Below are 20,000 nucleotides of genomic sequence, written 5' to 3' on the forward strand. Positions count from 1 at the left end.
TTATTTGGCATTGCAAAATGATGACTGTCTAGCTTTACCATCACTTCTATTGACATTCTTCTATAAAGAAGAACAGGCCTAAACTCTACTTCCTCCTGAGAAAGCAAGATGCTCCCGACCCTTGGTTGGCCACTTTTCAGAAAAAGAAATTTGTGTAATAGTCTCTTCCAATAGTAGCAATGAAAAATATTTTCCCCATTTTTGAGAATTATTATGGACTCATTGCTTTTTTCTTAAATATACTCGTTATTTTGTTACAAAATTAAACCAACTTATGGCTGCAAAGTATGATTTTTAACATTTGTATTTTGCATTATTACTTTTTTTAATTTTATGAGACAAAATGTACAGTCCAAGTCCTAATGGAATATAGATTGAATGCAGGAGGATAGGGTTAATTATAATAGTGTTTTAAAAGTATACATTTTTAAAGATCCTTAATCATTTTTTTAATTTATGAGATACTCTTTTATGAAAGTCTCTGAGTACTTTAACCGAGTATAACTGAAAACAAGAATGTCAAAAAGGCACATTTAAATTGTTCTTAAAAATCAATCAAAAATAATGAGGCGCTGAGAAAAAGTTGTATCCTTGATAATTACATCTATCAGTATCAGAAAACAAAAGAGAACAATCAGGAAATGACAATCCCACTCCCAAGTAGCACATTTAAAAAGGCTAATGAAAAAAGTCTCTTTTAAAAATTGTACTAAATTAGCATTTCAAGTAAATTGACAACCTAAGCGTTGATGAAGACCAATCTGGGGCCCAAACAATGGAACTTCTGTTTCTACTTTTATCTGCTTTTAAAAGAAGTGATCTCACTTGACTTTTTTGTTGTTGTCTCTTATATAAATGGAAGTAATTATCCTAAGGGAGGTGGCAGTCCTCCTGTGCTCCGCACAAGTCTGGTCACACCTGGAGTATGGAGTTCCACTTAGTGTTCTATTTATTAAAACATTGACCTGGAGGACGGTGCCCAGGATGGAAATTTGTCCCGTGCAGCCCTTGCACGGTGTCCCTATTTCAGTCTCAAAAGGGGTTAATGTAACCGTCTTGTTAGACAAGGGATTCAACCTGCTCTTTAGAGCATAGTGTTAGAAACCAATCATTGAAAGTAGTGGAAAAGCAGATTTGGGCCTAGAATTCAGGCAAATTCCTTCATAATCTCAGCTAAACAGAGCTGAGATGGATTTACCTTCAAGTGCATGAACTTGCCACACTGACACTGTTCAGAGGTTACAATCCCTTTTACTTAAAAGATGGTGTACAGGTATACAGAGGCTCCCAAATATTTTGCCAAGAATCTATAATTATAATGAGGAATGCTTTAAAGGTCATTTAGGATTACTTTTTTTAAAAATTGAAGGTGAAAATGAATTTTACATCACGACTTTAAAAAAGAAAGCCCTTAACACATCCCAATTTGCATATCACTGCTTTGTTTGGGAGAAATGTAAGAAGTAAAGGAAGCAGAATTCAAGTTACAGTATTTTTTAAAATCACGGTACATTGCTTTTGATCGAATTAAATTCTGATCTGCTTGGAAATTTAGGAGTTTATAGATAAGACCATGGCCTTGTTAATAAAAATACGGAATATACCATTTTAGACATTGTCTTCGTGGTAGAGAGAATTAAAATTTGAATTATCAATAGTAACAAGAACATTTCTTTCAACAATAAAAGAAAACTTATGTATATATATTCATCTTTCAATTTTTCTGTTCATTTTGAAGATAGTACTAAGTGCTGGTATTTTATTATTTCAGCTTTGCAAGTGATTTTATTCTTTATTATTAGACCAGGAGGGAAAAAAAGCACCTAGTATATTCTGCCAACATATTCATCAGTCATCATTTTTTGGAGACAGTTTTCGACATATTGCATGTTTTACTGTGCTAACAAGAGAAAAAACTAGCCATTAAGTTTATGTTTCTTTGTTTTTCAGCAAGGTCACATATCAGGAATAATGCTAGAGGTATGCTAATAAACAATATATAATGTGGGTCATCAGGGAGTAAGAAATATTTTCTAACTAGTTCTAAAGGGAAATATTGTTAAAAAAGGGATAGATGTTATTTATACAACACATGTTGCTCTATATGTCACCATCAAAAGCATCTTATAAACAACTCAGTGTAGTAAATCTTGCTTGGTGATTGTCAGGGCGTTTGGAGTTCGTGTTAGATTTAGATTCCACGCAGTCAATTCACAATATGCCTAACGTACAAAGACCATTCGATTATTTAGACAGCTTCCATTGGAGATATGCCGGCATTCCTGTGGTTTCTATGAAGTGTCATCTGTGGTTTAGAATAAAATACTATGTTAAATTATAACAATTGGGATATTTTATATTAATGACATTTGTGATTTTAATCTCAAATTAAGTGACACTAATTTTTGTGCTTCACTTTGGTATTTTTCATATCCTAAATAACTGGAGTTCTTTTAAATTAATTGTAATTTACAAATTAGTATTTCCTATTAATAACATTAGTAAAACATTTTATATGCCTGCAGATATAATGATAATTTTGTAAGAACGGTTATAACTAAATGTCATTTGTGTGATTTTAGAAATGTAATTTTCTTGCATTTGGGAGATTTTCAAAATGGATTATTTCATGATGGTTTATTTTGTTTCCAAGATGGTTTTTAATTGTAAATATTAAAGTTTCATCACAAAGGAATTTATGTAACTGTGTGTTCTGGAAAACACAAGCAATACTTTATTATTGAGTTCATCTAATATGAAATGGGACTCAGTAAAAGATATAAAATCATAAGGGCTGCTTTTAACAGGGAGCCTAACTTTAGAACTCAAAGGGCTTACTTCTCGTCCCAGGTCTACAGCCCTGTGACATCTGGCACATCTTCTTATCTCTCGGGCCTCAGTTTCCTCACTTATGCTCTAAGATTTATACTAAAAATTCTTCTCCTTCCTGTAATCCCAGTACTTGAAAGGCTGAGACAGAAGAATCACAGGTTTGAGCCAGCTTCAGCAACAATGTTGTGTATAGTAATGGATTTGTGTTAAAATGTTCATTATGATATGATTTCTTTTTTGGAGAAAGTATATTTTTAAATACGAGTACTCAGCCGGGCGTGGTGGCACACGCTTGTAATCCCCGCGCTTGGGAGGCGGAGACAGGAGGATCGCGCAGGTTCGAAGCCAGCCGTGCTGGCGTAAGAGACCCTGTTTCAAAAATATAAAATAGGTCTGGGAGTGTAGCCCGGAGGAAGGAGGGCTTCCAGGAACCCCAGTACCACCAAAATAAATAAATAAATAAATAAATAAATAAATAAATAAATAAATACGAGTACTCAGAAACTTCTAAAATGCTATCTAAATTTCGAACTTTAGCTCAGAATTATAATCACTATATATTTTAGCTAGATTCAGTGAATCTTACCTTATTATCTATTCTACTTCTTTGGAAGCAACAACAGAGATATTTTGGTTAGAATCAAATTGTGCCTGATCTTCAAAAACATTGGTCTGAAACTCAACCATATATTACAGATTTTTTAAAAATACTAACTCCTGTTTTTTAGTTTAAGAATCTTTAAAAATATATTATTTCATAATGATGTGCTTCTAAATGTTTGCAAAAGAAATTATAGTGTTGAGATCAAGCCACAGGTCTTAGTAAAGAACTTGTGAAACTTTGTACAAGCAGCCAGCCCCACAGTAGGTTAAGACCAGTATTTCTGGAAAAAGTACTCCGAGGATAGTTGAGTTTTTTTTTTTTTAAACAAACAATAAGCACTAAAATGTGTTTGTGTCTAACTAATTCTCTTTATGGTTGTTTTCTCAGAAGAAGACCTATCAGTGCATCAAGTGTCAGATGGTTTTCTACAATGAATGGGACATTCAGGTTCATGTTGCAAATCACATGATTGGTGAGTGGCACTCCAACCCTTATTACAGATAGATTTCTCTCCTACTTGTGTACATCAGTGCCTATATAATTAAACAGTGTTAGAGATGAATTAATTGTTCAACCATCAATGGGTTACCAAGGCATGATTGATTTTTTATTCTTATTAGACCTGATAAGGCATTAGCACGTTTTATTTTCTGCAAGGGCTAGTTTAGACTTCTGCAGAGGATTATATATCTACTGCCAGTCAAAACACAGGTGATTAACAAATTAAACTTCTAATCATTTTTGCATTATTGAAAACTAACAGGAATGGTTAATGAACTGGATGTTAGCTTTCCATCGAGTTTTAGACAGGTTTTAATTTCAGAAGTTATTATGGTAATGGCACTGCTGTGTGTTGCTTAAGCATCTTTGGATCAAAATCTAAAGTGGTGAGCATTTGTGATAGGGAAACATAAATAATTTAAATTGCCGTAAAATACTTTTATATGTATGCTTTCAACAGCCTGGAAATAATCATGATCATAAAGATCATGTAAAGAATTCAGCAATCATTTTTTATTCCCCACCACATTTTCCATGGATCTTTATAAAAAGTAGTTTGGAGAAAGGTCTCTGAAGTTATTCTTGGACAATGTTTTCAAGGTTTTGCCTTTATTACATGGACTTCAAATAAATCTATAATTTTTCACTTATTCATATTGTCCTATTATCTCATAATTCTTTGGGAATTAGGGCTATGTTTTTTAATTTGATAAGCACTTAGTAATAACACTAAGAATTCTACCAGCCAATTAAACAACTTTATCAAGCAGATCTTTTTCTACTAATAAAATAACAATTGCTATTACTTTGTACTATTTTTGGTACTCATTTGTGTTTTTATACTATAATAATTTTTTATTTCCTACTTACTTTGTGTTATTTTAAAATTCCATAAATGAGTGTGATATAATATTTGAAAGGTCCAATTAGCCTTGTGCTCTCTTGTTATGAAATTTTGGAGGACAAGAAAGAAAATTCAACACTGTGCTCTCTGAGTTTGTTTCCAGGGGGAAACAAGCCTTTTTCCTCTAATAGAAGAATTCTAAGAATGTTTAGTAGGAAGGTTGCTCCAAATGTCATTGCTGGTCATTAAAGCCAACCATAACAGAACTTTCAATGTTTCTGTATAAATTAATGAGGGGGAATTCAGAAGCATATTGGGAAGTTGATTAATAGTGTTCAATGTGATTTCTTTTATAGTTTTCAAATGATGGGTCTATAGGAGGTTTATTGCTTATGAAAGACTATATCTAATTGTGTAAAAATTAACATGTACTTAACTGCTAAAATATTGATTACTTTCTATTTTCCAGATGTAAGCAGTAGTACTATTAGTGATTTTATGACATATCAAAGGTATATTCTTCAATGTAACAGAATAACATTAACAGCTCTTCTGAATGTTCAGAAGACCATGGCAATAGATAAGAGGGATTCAAATAATGTATATTTCCCTGCAAATTGCCTTTGGTTTTGGATTCTGAAAAATGCTGTATGTAAAATCTCAAAATTGCTTTTTCATTGGGTGGGAGAGTAGAAAAAAACGAATTCTTGCCAAATGATAAAAATAAATATTTCCCACATCTTTTTCTCTTGAGCATTTTCCATTGGTGGCAGACATTCATGATTCTGTCTGGTTCTATGATTTTAGATGCCTTATGAGTGAAATTTTATAGCTTATGGAAAATTTAGCAATATTTTATGGATCTTGCTTCTGATTAGCTCTATTCGATGTAAACTTAACATTTGTTTCTGAATTTATTTTTAATCCTAATACATGATGAAGAAATTGAATATATTTTCATCACAATGTTAATGTTCTTTTGCATACCTAGACTCTGAGCTGAATGTTGAGTCTAAGAATATTTTTTGATTTTCCAGTTTTAGTATGATTTTGCCCCTAATGTCACCTTCATTGCTTTGCTCTGGCCCTTCTTTGAAACTGCCTTCTACCCTTCTCTCTGTATTTATCTTCTATTTCTTGCACCCTTAGTGCTCTCACAAGGCTTTTCCCCCTCTATGTTATGGTGGATTAATATGACACTCACCTCCTCTTGGGATCTGAGCATTTAACAATTCACCTTCTACCAGAGAGGCGAATTCCATTTCTTTTTCACAGAGGAGGCCCTGATTATTTAATATTCATGCTATTTTTAATAATAAAATGTGTGATTCTCTTGCACTTGAGGCCTAAACAAATGAATAGCAACTATTTAGTTATTCTATTCTATTTGTTGACCAGGCATCTAAGTTCCTAAATTCCATTTTCTTTGGAGAGAGAGAGAGAGAGAGAGAGAGAGAGAGAGAGAGAGAGAGATTGTGAAACAGGAGGGTGTCACAAAGGCTAAGGTATCCTTTTTTAAAAAAATCCCAGCATGATGCTTAGTTTTTTTAAATGAGGCAGCCAGCATTGTTTTGTTGGCTAAAATGCCTCCATTGAAGGTAGGTATTTTTAGGTTGTGTATCTGTGTATGTGTTTTGTCTGATCAAAAGCATAATCTCAACTAGACATTTAGCAAGGGAAGAGGGATTAGGGACTATCTGAAAAGCCTCTTACTCTTTTTGTTAAAAGAGTAAATAGTGTTTTTACAGATTTTGTTTTATATTTCAATCAGCCTAAAAGAAGGATTATGTCACCTTGATGGAAAACAAGATCTACACAGGACATGACTTTGACCCAGTCATTTGCATTTATTTCTATGGAGTGCCTGTGTTATAATGCGACCTCAAACCACTTCCACACTTCTTTCTGGACATGTTGGTTTCAGGCTATTGGCTAGGGACATTTGTGAACAGAATACCATTAGTGTTTCCACCAGGTATATATGGGAGGTGCTTTTCTGAAATACAGTTTTATAGCTAAGTGTGAATACATGGTCTGAGTTGCAGGGATAATTACTCAATAAAAAGACACCCGGGATTTAATTTATGTCTATTAAGAAAGAAAAGAAAACTCTATTTTCAACCACATTTTGACATAGTTTCAGTAAGAAATCAGACCAGTGACTATTTAGGAGTTTCTTTTCTTTACAACACACACACACACACACACACACACACACACACACACACACACAGAGAGAGAGAGAGAGAGAGAGCTACAAAACATTTTAACAGCTTTCCTGGGAAAAAGATTTCCCTCTTTTAAGGTCTGTGCAGAAGAGAAAAATCTTTGTCTTTCTTTGTTCATTTCACATAGTTTACATTGTTTTTCTAACTGGATAATACAAAAGAAGCCATGGTATATTATTTCTTTAATTTATATTCACCCTTCTATATCTATCAGTGTAGCAAGTATTTATTGCTATTTCCTCTTTGAGATTTTTAATATTATTATTATTTGGTATGGGTTAACAACAAATAGAGATGAAACCAGAGAATCTAAATGTATTTAACTCAGCAAAGGGATTGCCTCATATAAAATTATGAGGCTCAACAGCAGTAGAGTAAATTCGTAAGTGCTCTGACAAAGGGCTGTTAGGCATGAGATAATATAAAGAGATGACATTGCCAAGAACTATTTATGAGAAGCTTAATTTTTTCACTCTGATAATTCTTGACCAATAATTACCAGCCTCTAATTATCTATTTTAGTTAGAAAGAAATTTCATTCACTATGGAGGTTGGCATTGCAACCAACTCATAAATCCCCAAAGAGACAAATATGTTCCAAACAGCTACAAACAACTGTCTCATGAAACCTAGTGAGCAAATTGCGAGCGGCTGGTGCTAGACAACCAGCAGTACTACTCACCACGAAAGGCCAGTCCGCTCGACAAGGAAGTAATCAGAGGGGAGAAAGGCCATTATCCTTGGAATAGATTACTGCAGCCATGGACTTTGGAAGGCAAGTGAGTGGTCAGGGTGGAGTTATGGACAGTCCTGCTAACCCCCCTTTTCAAAGTCCATCTGCAGAGCATGAAAGGAAATGGCTACAAACCACTTACCTGAGAATTACTTTGAAAAATCTACATAAAAATGGATTTTCATTGAATTAATTTTTTCACATTTTACTGTGGTTCAAAAGACCAATGGCAAAATTTTATGTAAGATAATGGGACACCGTATTTCATGAAAAAATATGAACAATTCAGAAATAGTCACTAAGGACATAACTTAGATAGGCCAAAGGTGATTCTACAGTGTCTCAGGGAAGCGAATGTATTTATCTCTTAGAATAGCAAAACTACAACGTGAGGCTAAAAGTGATAGCTAGTATGAAAACAGCAATGCAAAGACATTGAATATTGTTATTTCAGTTTCTAATATTCAGGGTCTTATAGATATAATTTTTAAAGCCAGCAAAAAAAGACTCAACACTTGTACAGCACATGCAGGAAGAGATGTGCCCCATGTGTTAGGTTACACAGGCTCTTATGGTCACTGTCAAGACAAAAGGAATACATAAATCAGTTTAAACAGTCTACTGAAATTTTAGTCTGCTCTTGTGGCGAGTGACATCCATACATTGTGCAATTTGTTTGAGGCCCAAGGTCATAAATGGCATTCTTTCCCTTTCATTTCTTTGGTGGCTGATCTACGCTGTGACTAATCTTCATTATAGTTTTGTGACAGTCGGCATCACCTCTGAAGCATTTCGGCTTGAGTGCTTTTGCTTTTGAATAGATAAAATTCAGTATTTTGAGGTCAAGAGTGGTTTGGGCTTTTATATGTCTTAAGGGGAAATAGTTAAAGATCTGGACCACCGCATGGGAAGATATAGGGAAGTCTTGCCCTTTGCACTCGGTGTTCTCATTGGCTATTTTTAGAAGAATGAATAATAATGAATCTACAAGAACACCTAGATGCATGTGTAAATAGAGTGTGTGTGCATAGTCGTGTGTGTGTGTGTGTGTGTGTGTGTGTGTGTGTACATCACTGTACTATTCTAAGAAGCTCAAAATCATTGAGATGCTTCAGAGCCCTGATTTGCATCCATTCTAAATAAGAAGACTATTGGATTGTTTTTAAAAGCATCTTTATTTGATTGCTTAGAAAATTCAGGGAATTAAGAAACAAGCATTTGGTGTTAAATATGATGAAATGCCGGCTTATTTTATCAAGAGCTGGATTAAAAAAGATGAAATCTGGGCAGTTTAATGGTAACAGAAAGCTACCCTCATGTGGGCAATGCTGGCTTATTTGAAAAGCCCATAAAGGGTTTCTACATGGACCATACAAAAGGGATACTTTCTCTTTAATAGCCATCTGTACAGGAGAGATGAGAAGTGGGCCAGGTCATCTCTCCTCAGCTGTCATGATATTAACGTAGGTAATGGAGCAAGCTCGGCATTCTGCTGGGTGTTGTTTTTCATAGATGTTCATCGATTTACACAGATAATTCTATTTATTTCTTAGAGTTGGTCCAAGTGAACCAGGCAGAATAACAAACACCAAAGCATTTCAAATGACTTTATCTTTGTTTGTAACGTAACTTTTGTCTAAAAAATGGTGTCACACCTACTGTGCAGATGGCTGCATGATTTGTAAACCAGCCAAAACATTTAAACAAATGTGTGATCTGGGGATAGATTAAATAAAGGATAAAATGGAGTGTGGACCACAAATTCTAATAATCAGATGATTTTAAGTTGTGTGCAGTGTGGAGCGATGGCCACAGTGATAGCAGGGAAAGCTTGCCAATGACAGCAAGGTGCCTTATAGATCTCAGGATGGAGCCTGTGGCCCGGTAGGCCTCAGTTTGAGAACCGCACATTTGCTGTACAGCTGGCAGCTCTGTATGGGGACATCAGATAAAACTTATGTAAAATGAAGTGTTATTGCTTAGTATGAAATTGTTCAGAGAGGGAATTTGCAGACAGTAACTGAAAACAGAATTCATGGTACCAATGAAGCAGACTGTAAATATGAGGAGAGTTTAATTATCTGCGCAATTTAACAAAAATTCAAGATGTATTCAGAAAGGACATCCACGGGCATAAATATAACATAGCTACACTGTTTACCAAGAGCAAAGAGGGCCACGGGAACTTATCAAGCCTCATCTGTGATAGGGCGCCTTAAAAACAAAGACACTTTAAAGGAAAAGGAAAGAAAAACGATTTTTTCCCCCCTTTGGAGGAAGGTAAAGTTTTCAAAAGCTCATCTTGGTTGTATGGAGTCTCATTTCCTAAGCAATTAGGATGAACATCTTCAGGTCTGTCTCTTAATTTCTGAGTTAAGCTATTAAAAGGCAAATCAGAATGTTTACCCTTGTTGTGTGTTTTAGCTTGGGTCTAGCAGCTTTGATTTACAAGAGTAAAAAATACTGGCAGTTAGTGTAGTTTCTAATTTACAAGCCCCAAAGAAAGCCTCTTAGACGTTCCTTGTGATGGTAATTTTCTGGGAGGCTGAGGATTCTGGCTGAGCCCACAAACACATCCAAGATTCAGTTTCTTGTTGCTTTTGAGAACATGCTGCCCTGAAAGAGGCTTGAGCAGAGAGGTGCTCTGGAGCAGCCTGTCTTCCTAGGCTCTGTACGGAGATGCTGGGAGGGACCGTGCCAGATGGGTAGTGCCATGTGCCTGGCTGTGACACAGCACCAGGGCTGCTGGCTCTCATTTTGCCCTGGTCTTCTACTTCCTGTAGGTTGTGCCACAGTGTGTCTGTTTTTGCTCACTGCTTGGTATGTTCATTATCCAACGTGAGTGTCAATTTCTGAATGAAGCATGCAGCACATTTCTGAATGGAGGGCACTGGGAATCACCAGCAATAAATAAAAGGAGACCCCCACTAACATGTGCGTGCACACACACACACACACACACACACACACACGCCCCACATATGGATCATGACCTACTTTTATGGGACCCATTCGTACCCAGCCAAAGAAAAGGTCTCCGATGACCTATTTCCATAGGTTATTTCCTAGTTTCAGGGCCATTAATAGCGGTAAACAAAGAAGAAGGAGTCAATCCGGAGAGTGGGTGTTGAACTTCAGCTGCTCATCTTGTTGCATTTGGTGAGCTGACGGGGTTTCCGAGGTCACCTTTAGAATTATGCCTATGACAGCAGTAGCTACCTGCCAAGATTGCCAGGTATCTCACGGCTCTCAGGATGGCGCCTGTGGCCCGGTAGGCCTCAGTTGGAGGGGTACACATTTGCTGTACAGCTGGCAGCTCTGTATGGGGCAGCCGTGTGGGCTGTTAGGGAGCTGGAAAGGAGACAAGCATGAAATTTCTTCTAACCCCAACTCTGTTTTTCTGTACTGTTGGCTGCTTCTCAGTTCCTTGACAAAAAAACCAATCAGGCACCCTTTAATCCGCCTGTGATTACCACTGGTATAAAAAGAGAAGCATAATGAGGAAAAATGCCTCGTTTTGCTGCCTTCAAAAGCCAACAAATTGGAGTTAACTTGACAGGAAGTGGCTTAATAATTAGATTATTTATTTATTCCTGACACATATCCCCCTGTTACTAGTCTCAGGAGACCCTGTAGATGGTACGATTTTCAAGCTGCCATTACTTCGCTGTCTTCTGTGAACAAAGAAGCTACTGTCTATCAGTCAATTAAATGCACTCTAAGCAGAGGCTGCGAAGTCCTCAATGGAGAGAGCCCTGGGACATGTGGCTGATGATTCCTTTCTCTGTACTGTACATCACACTCTCAACTACAGTCCCCATAGAGATGGAATAAAGTCATGCATTAAAATATCACTTGTTGATTTGTTTGCTAATGAAGAGCCATTGAAATGTTTGTGTATTTCTGTGGCAAAATTGTTGATAAAAGGGCCTGCTTGCCGGTATATCTCAGTTCATCTGCTGTGAATGCTTATTTAAGAGTTATTAAAATTAAAGCCCACAAAACAATGGAACTAAAAAAAAAAAAAAAAAAGAGTTTTCTTAGAGATTTGTCAAATTGAGTGCATAAAGCCAGGAACCACAGGCAAATAGTTCCATGTCAATGTCTTGCTTATCTCACACTGATGCAAACACCTTGTTTTCCCTGGCATAAAATGTCTCTTCCAAACCAGGCATGGTGGCACATGTTTATAATCCCAGTACTTGGGAGGCTGAGACTGGAAGATCACAGGTTTGCAGCCAGCCTCAGCAACTTAGTGATAAATAAAATAGGGCTGGGGGTATAGCTCAAAGGTAGAATTCCCTGGGTTCAATTACCAGTACCCCCAAAAAAGTCTCTTTTAGAGCGTTTGGGGGCTCTACCTTTTAAGAATAATTTCTTTGTGAGAATGATCTACTTAGGGTTTTTTTTATTTTCCTGTACGTCAATTGACATTTTTGGTTTTTTAGTAATTTCTCAAACTTGAATATTTGTAGGATTTCTTGCTGAGGAGCTTAGTGGGACTTTTAAAATCAAACCAATAAAACATCAGTGAGACATTTTAGCTCCAATCCCACAATCTTATGGGACATACAGATATATTACTTTTCATCTCTATTCTTTCCTCTTTATGTTTTCCCCATTTTCCTTTTCTTTTCTTCATTACTACTTTGTTTTTATGTCAAGAAGTGGTGCTACATGTCAGCTAGACAGGGCTCTGGTCCCTTAGTTTGTTGGCCTGCTTATTACTACTTCCTGTTTGCTGCGTGTAAAACAAGCCTTTGCTCTACTTCTCTGGACTCCCATTAATTGGCTTTATATTTCAAGAGTACATCTGTTGTTAGTTTGGAGGTCTAGAGGGCTGTCTGTGCTGGAAGACTTAGATAATATATGACAGCTCTCTGATGAAATATCTAGCTCTGGCTTTGCCATCAAAAAGGATACATTTGGAATTTAAGCAGAGGCCATTGAACTTTGGACAGTGTCCCCCCTCCTTTGCTCCAGACTTTTTAAAGAGTAACAGAGGCTTAATCTACAGTTTTCATGATTACCTGACAATAGGTTGTAAAACATTAATTCAAGCCCTCATCAGATGCTGTAGTTCTTATTTCTACCCTGTTATTCCAAGTCATTTTGTTAGAAAAAGCTTAGATACTCAGAGGTGTTCTATAATAGAAAATGAGTTTGAAACCCTTTCATTAATTGGTGATTAATATATTGCAGGGTTAGTTTAAGCAGGGCTCTACCTCCTGCCCAGTCAAGTATGTTCTGGTTAATATCCAATTATCTGCACCTTCGTAGTTATTATGTCTTAATATTTCGGATATGATAACCAGAAACTTGAGCGTCATGCTAATGAGGAGCATAGAGCGAGAATTAACCAATGACATACTCAATGATCCTTGGTGAGGGTGGGATTCCTCCCCCTTTAACACATCGCTTCCGCATCTTCTGAGCACCAGCCGAAAAGTCAGACTCCCAACCACAGCGGGCAAAAATTAAAAAGAGCAGTCGTTCTCTCTTCTAAATAATAGGAACCCGAATTTACAGTGTGAACGTCCACCTAAAACCATTGCTTCAGTTCATTTCATGGAGAACAGAAATAGGACGCAGAGAGCCTGTGTATATGTTCCAGACAGGAAGCATCTTTTCTCTATCCTTTCCTTTTAACACAGCCACAAGTTGTTACACTTTAGAAAGATGTGTTAATTCAGAACAATTTGGAATCCCTTTACTATTTCGCTAAGGAAACGCTTTCCTTGCTACCTTTTATTCCCTCTCCCGATGACTTATTGCCAGGCTACATACAAGTTGCTTCTCCACTGACTTTTTCTACAGGTATGTACACTTTTAAGCAGTCTGCCTCGGCCCCCATCACAGTCCTGCTGGGGCTGCGCTGCATCTGGCCGCAGCTTCCAGGACTGCGCCTTGAGCCGTGCCCCTTTGTATGCTGTATTGTAATGAAGAAACATCAGTAAATTGCAGTGAAGGGTGATTGTTACACAGGGAAGACTACTACACCTTGGGGTCCATTTGCACCAGATTATTCTTTTTATTGTTATTATTACTTCCCATCTTCCTTACTCCCTTGCCGCCGAACTTGCTGTTGGCCACCGGGTGCCGCAGCGGGGATCTCAAGGCACATTGTAGACACTGTTTCTCGTAGGCGCGTACCATTCAATCCCAAACCCAAATGCCCAGAGTGGCGTTGCGGTCCTTTATTGATGCTTGACTTTGCTTGATTGACTGTTTGACTTTGTTGACTTCATTTATCACTGCCCTTATCTTCATCTTCTTAAAAGGCTACATTTAGTGTGAAGAAAAGTAACCCATTTCTTTCCCCACATTTTGGGCAGATGTTGTAATTGTACAGTTAGGACGATCGGCTTTTATCCACCCTGATTTGCCCCTTCTCCCCAAGAGGTTTAATAAGATATAAAAAGGGTCCAGATGGAATTGCTGCTTGAAGACAAGATTTGTGTTTTCAATATTTTCTTAGTTTTCTTAAAAATAAAGTCATTAAATAGCATATAGATTAGTAGTTTTTCTCTTTATAAAATAGTCCACTTCCTGACCCCAACCAGTAGTAGTTACTGTTCACGCAGCAAGTAATAACTAACGGGCTCCAAAGTCAGAAGTCCTGTGTTCTTAATGAACACAGCGGTAGGGAAGACGTTAGTTAACACAGGGATAATTATATGTGAATTGGGGGCAACTATTAATTCTGCATTGTCATAATAGCAATACCTGTGTCCATTTGTTCTTTTAAATTGTTATTGCAGCCGTTTTTTCTTCCTCCAAGGCTGGGCTACTGTGCAGCATTCAAACTAAAATCTAGAATTAGAACTGACACACCTTCAACTGAACTATCAAGTCCTTTAAAACTGCTTGGCCATGACGCCAGCCCCACGCTATCCGAGCACACACACTTCCGATTGTGGGCCAGAGAGCATTGATTTTCAGCTGTCATTTCTCGTGCACCTACTGTAGAATTGAAATTTAAACCTTAATCCACTCAGTGATGCAATTAATTTTTAATGTGCAGTAATACTAATTGAAATAGCCTGAATTTAGTAAGTCACCACAAGACATTTTCAAAAGCAAGAGTCTCCACTGAGAATGGGAAGGACAGAAAATCATTGTCAAGTGTTGACTGAATAAATGCTCACGCTGTAGACCTCCAGTGGAAAGGGACTCATCTTTAAGTTAGGCTATATTATGTCCCTTTGAGAAGAGAAATATCTTTTCAGAGGGAATCTTGTTTTCTACCCATAATAAAAGGTTAAGATGTTATGATTAATTTTTAACAGGCCTAATTTTAGTCAGAAATATTTTAACACAATGTATACAAAAAATAATATTAACTCGTTAAAAATCAATTATGAACAGTTGCAGATGAAGTCACCCACCAGCAATGCCATGGTCAAAAGCCACAGTCTCAATGGGTAATCTCATTATATGATATGTACTTGAGATATTATTTCCAGATCTGATGAATACATACATATGCGTTATCAGCTGTTGATAAATCTGTTACCTAGGTGTATTTCTTTGCTGGTGAGCTGAAAATATATCCTCCTTTCTGTATTTTGAAGCCTTAGCTTTTATCTCTTATTTCGAAATGGACTTTTAAATGTTTTGTGAGGTTTTTTTTTCTAGCCACAGTAAAGCAAATTTTGCACAGTAAAATCAAATAGATTTTCAGTCATTTCTACACTAAAAAGGTTCTCCAGCCACATTTATCTGCTGGTAAATGAAGACTTTTTAAAATGCATCAGTTCAACTGATGAATGGGCTTGTGGGGTGCTCAAAATGAGCGGCAGCAAGTTAAGAAAAAGGCAAGTACCATATATCATGCCTCCCTCGCTTTCTCATTATGGTATTTAATAAGCCGACAGCGCTGTTAAATATTTAGGAAAGGTTTCCTCATAACCCTACCATCTATTCAAATCGGATCTTAAGACATTTTTGCAGCACATAAGTAAAAATGATGCTGGAGAACTTGAAGCAATTGTAGCGTGGCCTATTTTCTAAATGAAGTGTGGGGTAACACGGTACAGATGAAGTCAGCAGATTCATGCCTATAAAATACCGAAATCAATTCATCAATTCACATTCTTTGGATTAAGGGTTCAAATTGACTTTAACTTTTGTCATGGTTAAATCAGAAGTTCTACTGGAATCATCTGTACAGTCTAAGAAGATTACATTTAAGAAGAAAAAAAAAAGAAAATCTTTAATTGTAGTTATTTTAAGCCTTCCCAGCATGGGCAGAGATTTACACTAAATATTTTCTTTCTTTTTTTTTTTTTTTTTTTACTTAATAGGGGAAAGGAAGAAAGAGAAATGAGGAAAAATCATTTTATAGTCCATTCATTCCATATTATCAGAGCAAATTGGGATATAATACCTTAAATCTTTTCAGGGTCTATTCTGGCTAAGCTGTAGCAGATATTGAATATTAGACACTATTAAGCATACTTTTTATGATGCATAATGGATCATCTTTTTCAATTTCTTCTTTTATATAATATTTGATAATTATTATCCAAATAACAATAATTGTTCTTTAAATCTGGAATGAAAATTCGTTTCTAGGAGTCTAAGGTGAAAATGCTGCCAGTAAATATGATTCTGACTTCATTCGAGTCATCAGGCTGGTGGGTTAGAATCCACATTGAAACCTCTCAGTGCTTAATAGCATTATGAGTTTTGAAGGTGTAAAGATAAAGCTTGGTAGTTTGTGGATATTTATATGTAATGTGCATTTGGTTCTTCTAGGAACCTGTTTGCTACACTCTAATTTTCTTCCCGTTTTATATGCAGCCAGTCGCCACAGCATTCATTCAGACTGCACAGAGACACATCTCATCTGTAAAATATGGCTTACTGGTCTTATTTGCTATTTGTACTCTCATAAGCAGAAACATAAGATTCATTACCATGGGGTGGAAATACATTTTGTTTTGAGATCACGCGCATCACGTGTGTGTTCCAATCAAAAAATTCCTAAGAATGAACAGATAAGGGAGATAGCTCTAGGTGTACATGGAGCAGAAGGAAGGATGGCGAGATGGGCTTCATATAGAGGTGTGTTTAATATGCAATGCTTGGTTTATGTTGACCTCAGGTTACAAGAGTAGAAAATCCCATTTTCCAGCTTGTTTCAAATGTAGTAAAAATGCTGCTTCAGTTGCTTTATGCTACTCACATTGGGAAAGGTGCTTATACTGTGATAATTATCATCAAGGAATATTAATGTGTTCAGCATTTGTAACCCAAAAACTCATTATAGCTTAAGCTGTGCATCATCTGTGAAGAGAACTTTGCCAGAATTCGCTCTTCACAGGGGTTGCCTCCTGCGTGCTGCGGAGTGGGCAGGGTACTGCAAGAGGTCACTTCGGCTATTTTTGAAAGCTGAAGTTTTGCAATTTTTGAATCACTACCTTCTGTCTAAGGAGCTGATCGTTCTTGCCTCAAAATGTCCTTTTAAAGATTGCATGCATAGTAGAGTACAGAAACATAATAATATTAAGTAAATAAGAAGCGGGTTGTATTTTAGGATGTGGAATTCAAGAGGGTCAGTACGTGTATTCCATGCCAAGGTAACTGAAGTATCTGTGTCTCTTGTGGCCCTGCAAAGGGATTCATTTACATCGGTTTCCTTAATGCAGGTGCCCTTGGGTTTCGGATGGAAATGCCTCCACCGGGGCTCCACATCACAGCCCTGTGGCTGGAAATTGTGTAAATAAGGCTGCAGGGTCAGCCTTCCTTTTTTGGCAGCAGTGTCTTTAATTAGATTGTGATGGTCTTTCATATGTGCCTGCACTGTTCTTGGGAACGTTCCTCATACGTTTAAGACATCTATCTAGTTCACAGACAGGTATTTCTGTAGGTTTGCTTAAAATCCTTCCCTGAGGGGATATTGATATGATGGGAAAGAAAATTTCTGGGTGTGTCAACAGTCCTATAACTTAATAGGATTAAAAGTGATAGGCAGCTCTAGTATGCTTCATAGGTGGGTAGCTTCATGAAAACCTTGTGCCCTCACCTGTAGCAGGCAGCTTGCTGGAAGGGAGCCGTGTGCCTGGGATATTTTTATGTGATTAAATCCCATTATTTTCCCCCACCGATCCACCGCTTGTCATTTCCCATAAGTAACACTGCTCCATGCTCTGTGTTATGGCTTGTGTAGGCCAGGCAGAAAACACTAATACCGAGTTCTATCAGGCTGTCTGGCTTTGCGGGCCTGTTTTTTCCAAGGTCATATTGTGAACCTGGCCTCGCTCCTGGGAGGACTAGAAAAATATGTTTCATAACTTCCCGTAGACTTAAGTGAAGAGTAAGAAGGAAAAACATGAAGCCCATAGGCTCAGTTCAGATGAGCCGGAAGGTTGAAATTCATCAAGCAGGAGAGCACAGCGTTGCTTAGGAGGCTTCCTGGCGGTCAGGGGTCACTGCCTGGGTGCAGAGCCAGTCCTAGCGGAGGGCTTTGGGGGATACCGTAATCATTCAAATAGCCCAGCAGGCACACCCGAGATGATAATCTGGAGGAAAGTTGCTGAAATAGGAACTTACTTATGTGTTAAAGTCACTTACATGAAGTAATGCTGAGAGAGAAGGTGTGCCATGAATTCAGTGCAGACTTCTGGCTGGTTCCACGCAAAGCAATTAGTTATATGGTTGTTTTGTTTCGAAGGCAACAGAACCTCTATTTCATGCAGCAGGGCACTAATGCCACAAAATGGATGAGTGGCCTGAACCAGAGACAGGTTCTCGATGGTTTGGGGCTGGAATGCTGACAGTAGAGTGGAGAGAGACGGGGCGGCGGGCCTTCGTGAGGATGCAAACTTAATCATCTTTATGAATTTTGAGTAACTCATAACTCCACTTGCTCACCCAAAGAAGCATTATGAAAAGATTGCTTCTAAATCCTTCAGACATTTTATACTCTTATGATAGATGCCATCTTCTTTACCTTCAGGCGTTGGAAATAAATGTGGGCTTCTTTATTTTTTGGTAAGAGATAAAAATGTATGCTTTAGAAGGAGCAAATTGCATTTTCATGTTTAAGTTCACTATTTGCACTTGATGTGGTGAGATCCGAATGTGAGGAATTGCTTTTGACATTATTTCTTGTCTTCTCTGTCCCCGGCCACTGCATTATTATGCTGAAATGCACCATCACATGGGATAAATGTGATGTTAAAAACCTGAAAATAGTATAACATTGCATTTTAGAGCTAGGTTGTTTGTTCTAACTTCTTTAACTATCAAAACAATTTAATTTATCTTAGTGATAACATTGAATTAATAGCATTTTGATCTAATATCATAGGCAAAAAAAGCTTTGTCTAAATGAAAAGGCAAATTTATTTATTTATTTATTTATTTATTTATTTATTTATTTATTTATTGGTGGTACTGGGGTTCCTGGAAGCCCTTCTACCTCCGAGCTACACTCCCAGACCTATTTTTTTTTTTATATTTTTATTTGGAAACAGGGTCTCTTAAACCAGCGCTGCTGGCTTCGAACCAGCGCGATCCTCCTGTCTCTGCCTACCAAGCGCGGGGATTACAAGCGTGCGCCACCATGCCCGGCTTAAAAAAGGCAATTTTAACTTTCTCTCAAAGGCCATTTTACTTAATCTCTATCTTGAACGGTCATGTTATAAAATAAAACTTAAAATCCATTCAGAAATCTTAAACTATATAACTGATTTCTAATTCACATTATCTCTTGGTAACGGTGGCTTTCTATATCGTATGGCCTTTATGAACAAGCCTTTTGTCGTGTTTGTGTATTAAAGTGCCTGTGTACGCACATGCGTGTGGAGGCATGTACCCCCTGCCAACCTCCTCCACCGTAGAGTGGATGCTGCACCACTCCCCAGCCTGTGGCTAGTATCTCCAACAGCTTAGATAGCTGGTACTGAAGCAAAATGAAGACTATGGAACTCACATTGCAGCCTGATGTTTGAAAGAGAGAGATTGGAAAAGGGTGCTTTTTGGCTTGGCTCCCTTTTTAAATGCAATTGTTGATTCATTAGGACTTGGAGGAATTTCCTGTGGTTAATTATAATCAAATGGCTCAGAATTACAAATCTGTCCACTCAAAGTTCCAGGATACGTCTGTATATGAAACATGACTTTGTTAAACTCAAAACACAAACACGCATGTCCTCTACCACTATCACCAAGTTTGTAAATTGCTATGAAGTTCTACCTCAAGTCTAATTCCTACTCCCTTTTGGTCATGCATTATTGGTAAATAAGCAC

General features: G+C 37.3%; 1 protein-coding gene across 1 annotated transcript in view; it reads left to right on the forward strand.

Annotated features, from left to right (window-relative positions):
• The window catches only part of ZNF521 (zinc finger protein 521), a gene marked incomplete at both ends in the record, with an annotated part of 268,258 nt that overhangs the window by 156,716 nt on the left and 91,542 nt on the right, over positions 1–20,000 (forward strand). Inside the window, one exon of the mRNA XM_080714711.1 lies at positions 3,824–3,908. Within this exon, the coding sequence (XP_080570837.1) occupies positions 3,824–3,908 (85 nt within the window). The remainder of the gene's footprint in view (positions 1–3,823; positions 3,909–20,000) is intronic.

Source organism: Muscardinus avellanarius, assembly GCF_963383645.1.
Source record: "Muscardinus avellanarius genome assembly, chromosome: 17".
Classification (NCBI taxonomy): domain Eukaryota; kingdom Metazoa; phylum Chordata; class Mammalia; order Rodentia; family Gliridae; genus Muscardinus; species Muscardinus avellanarius.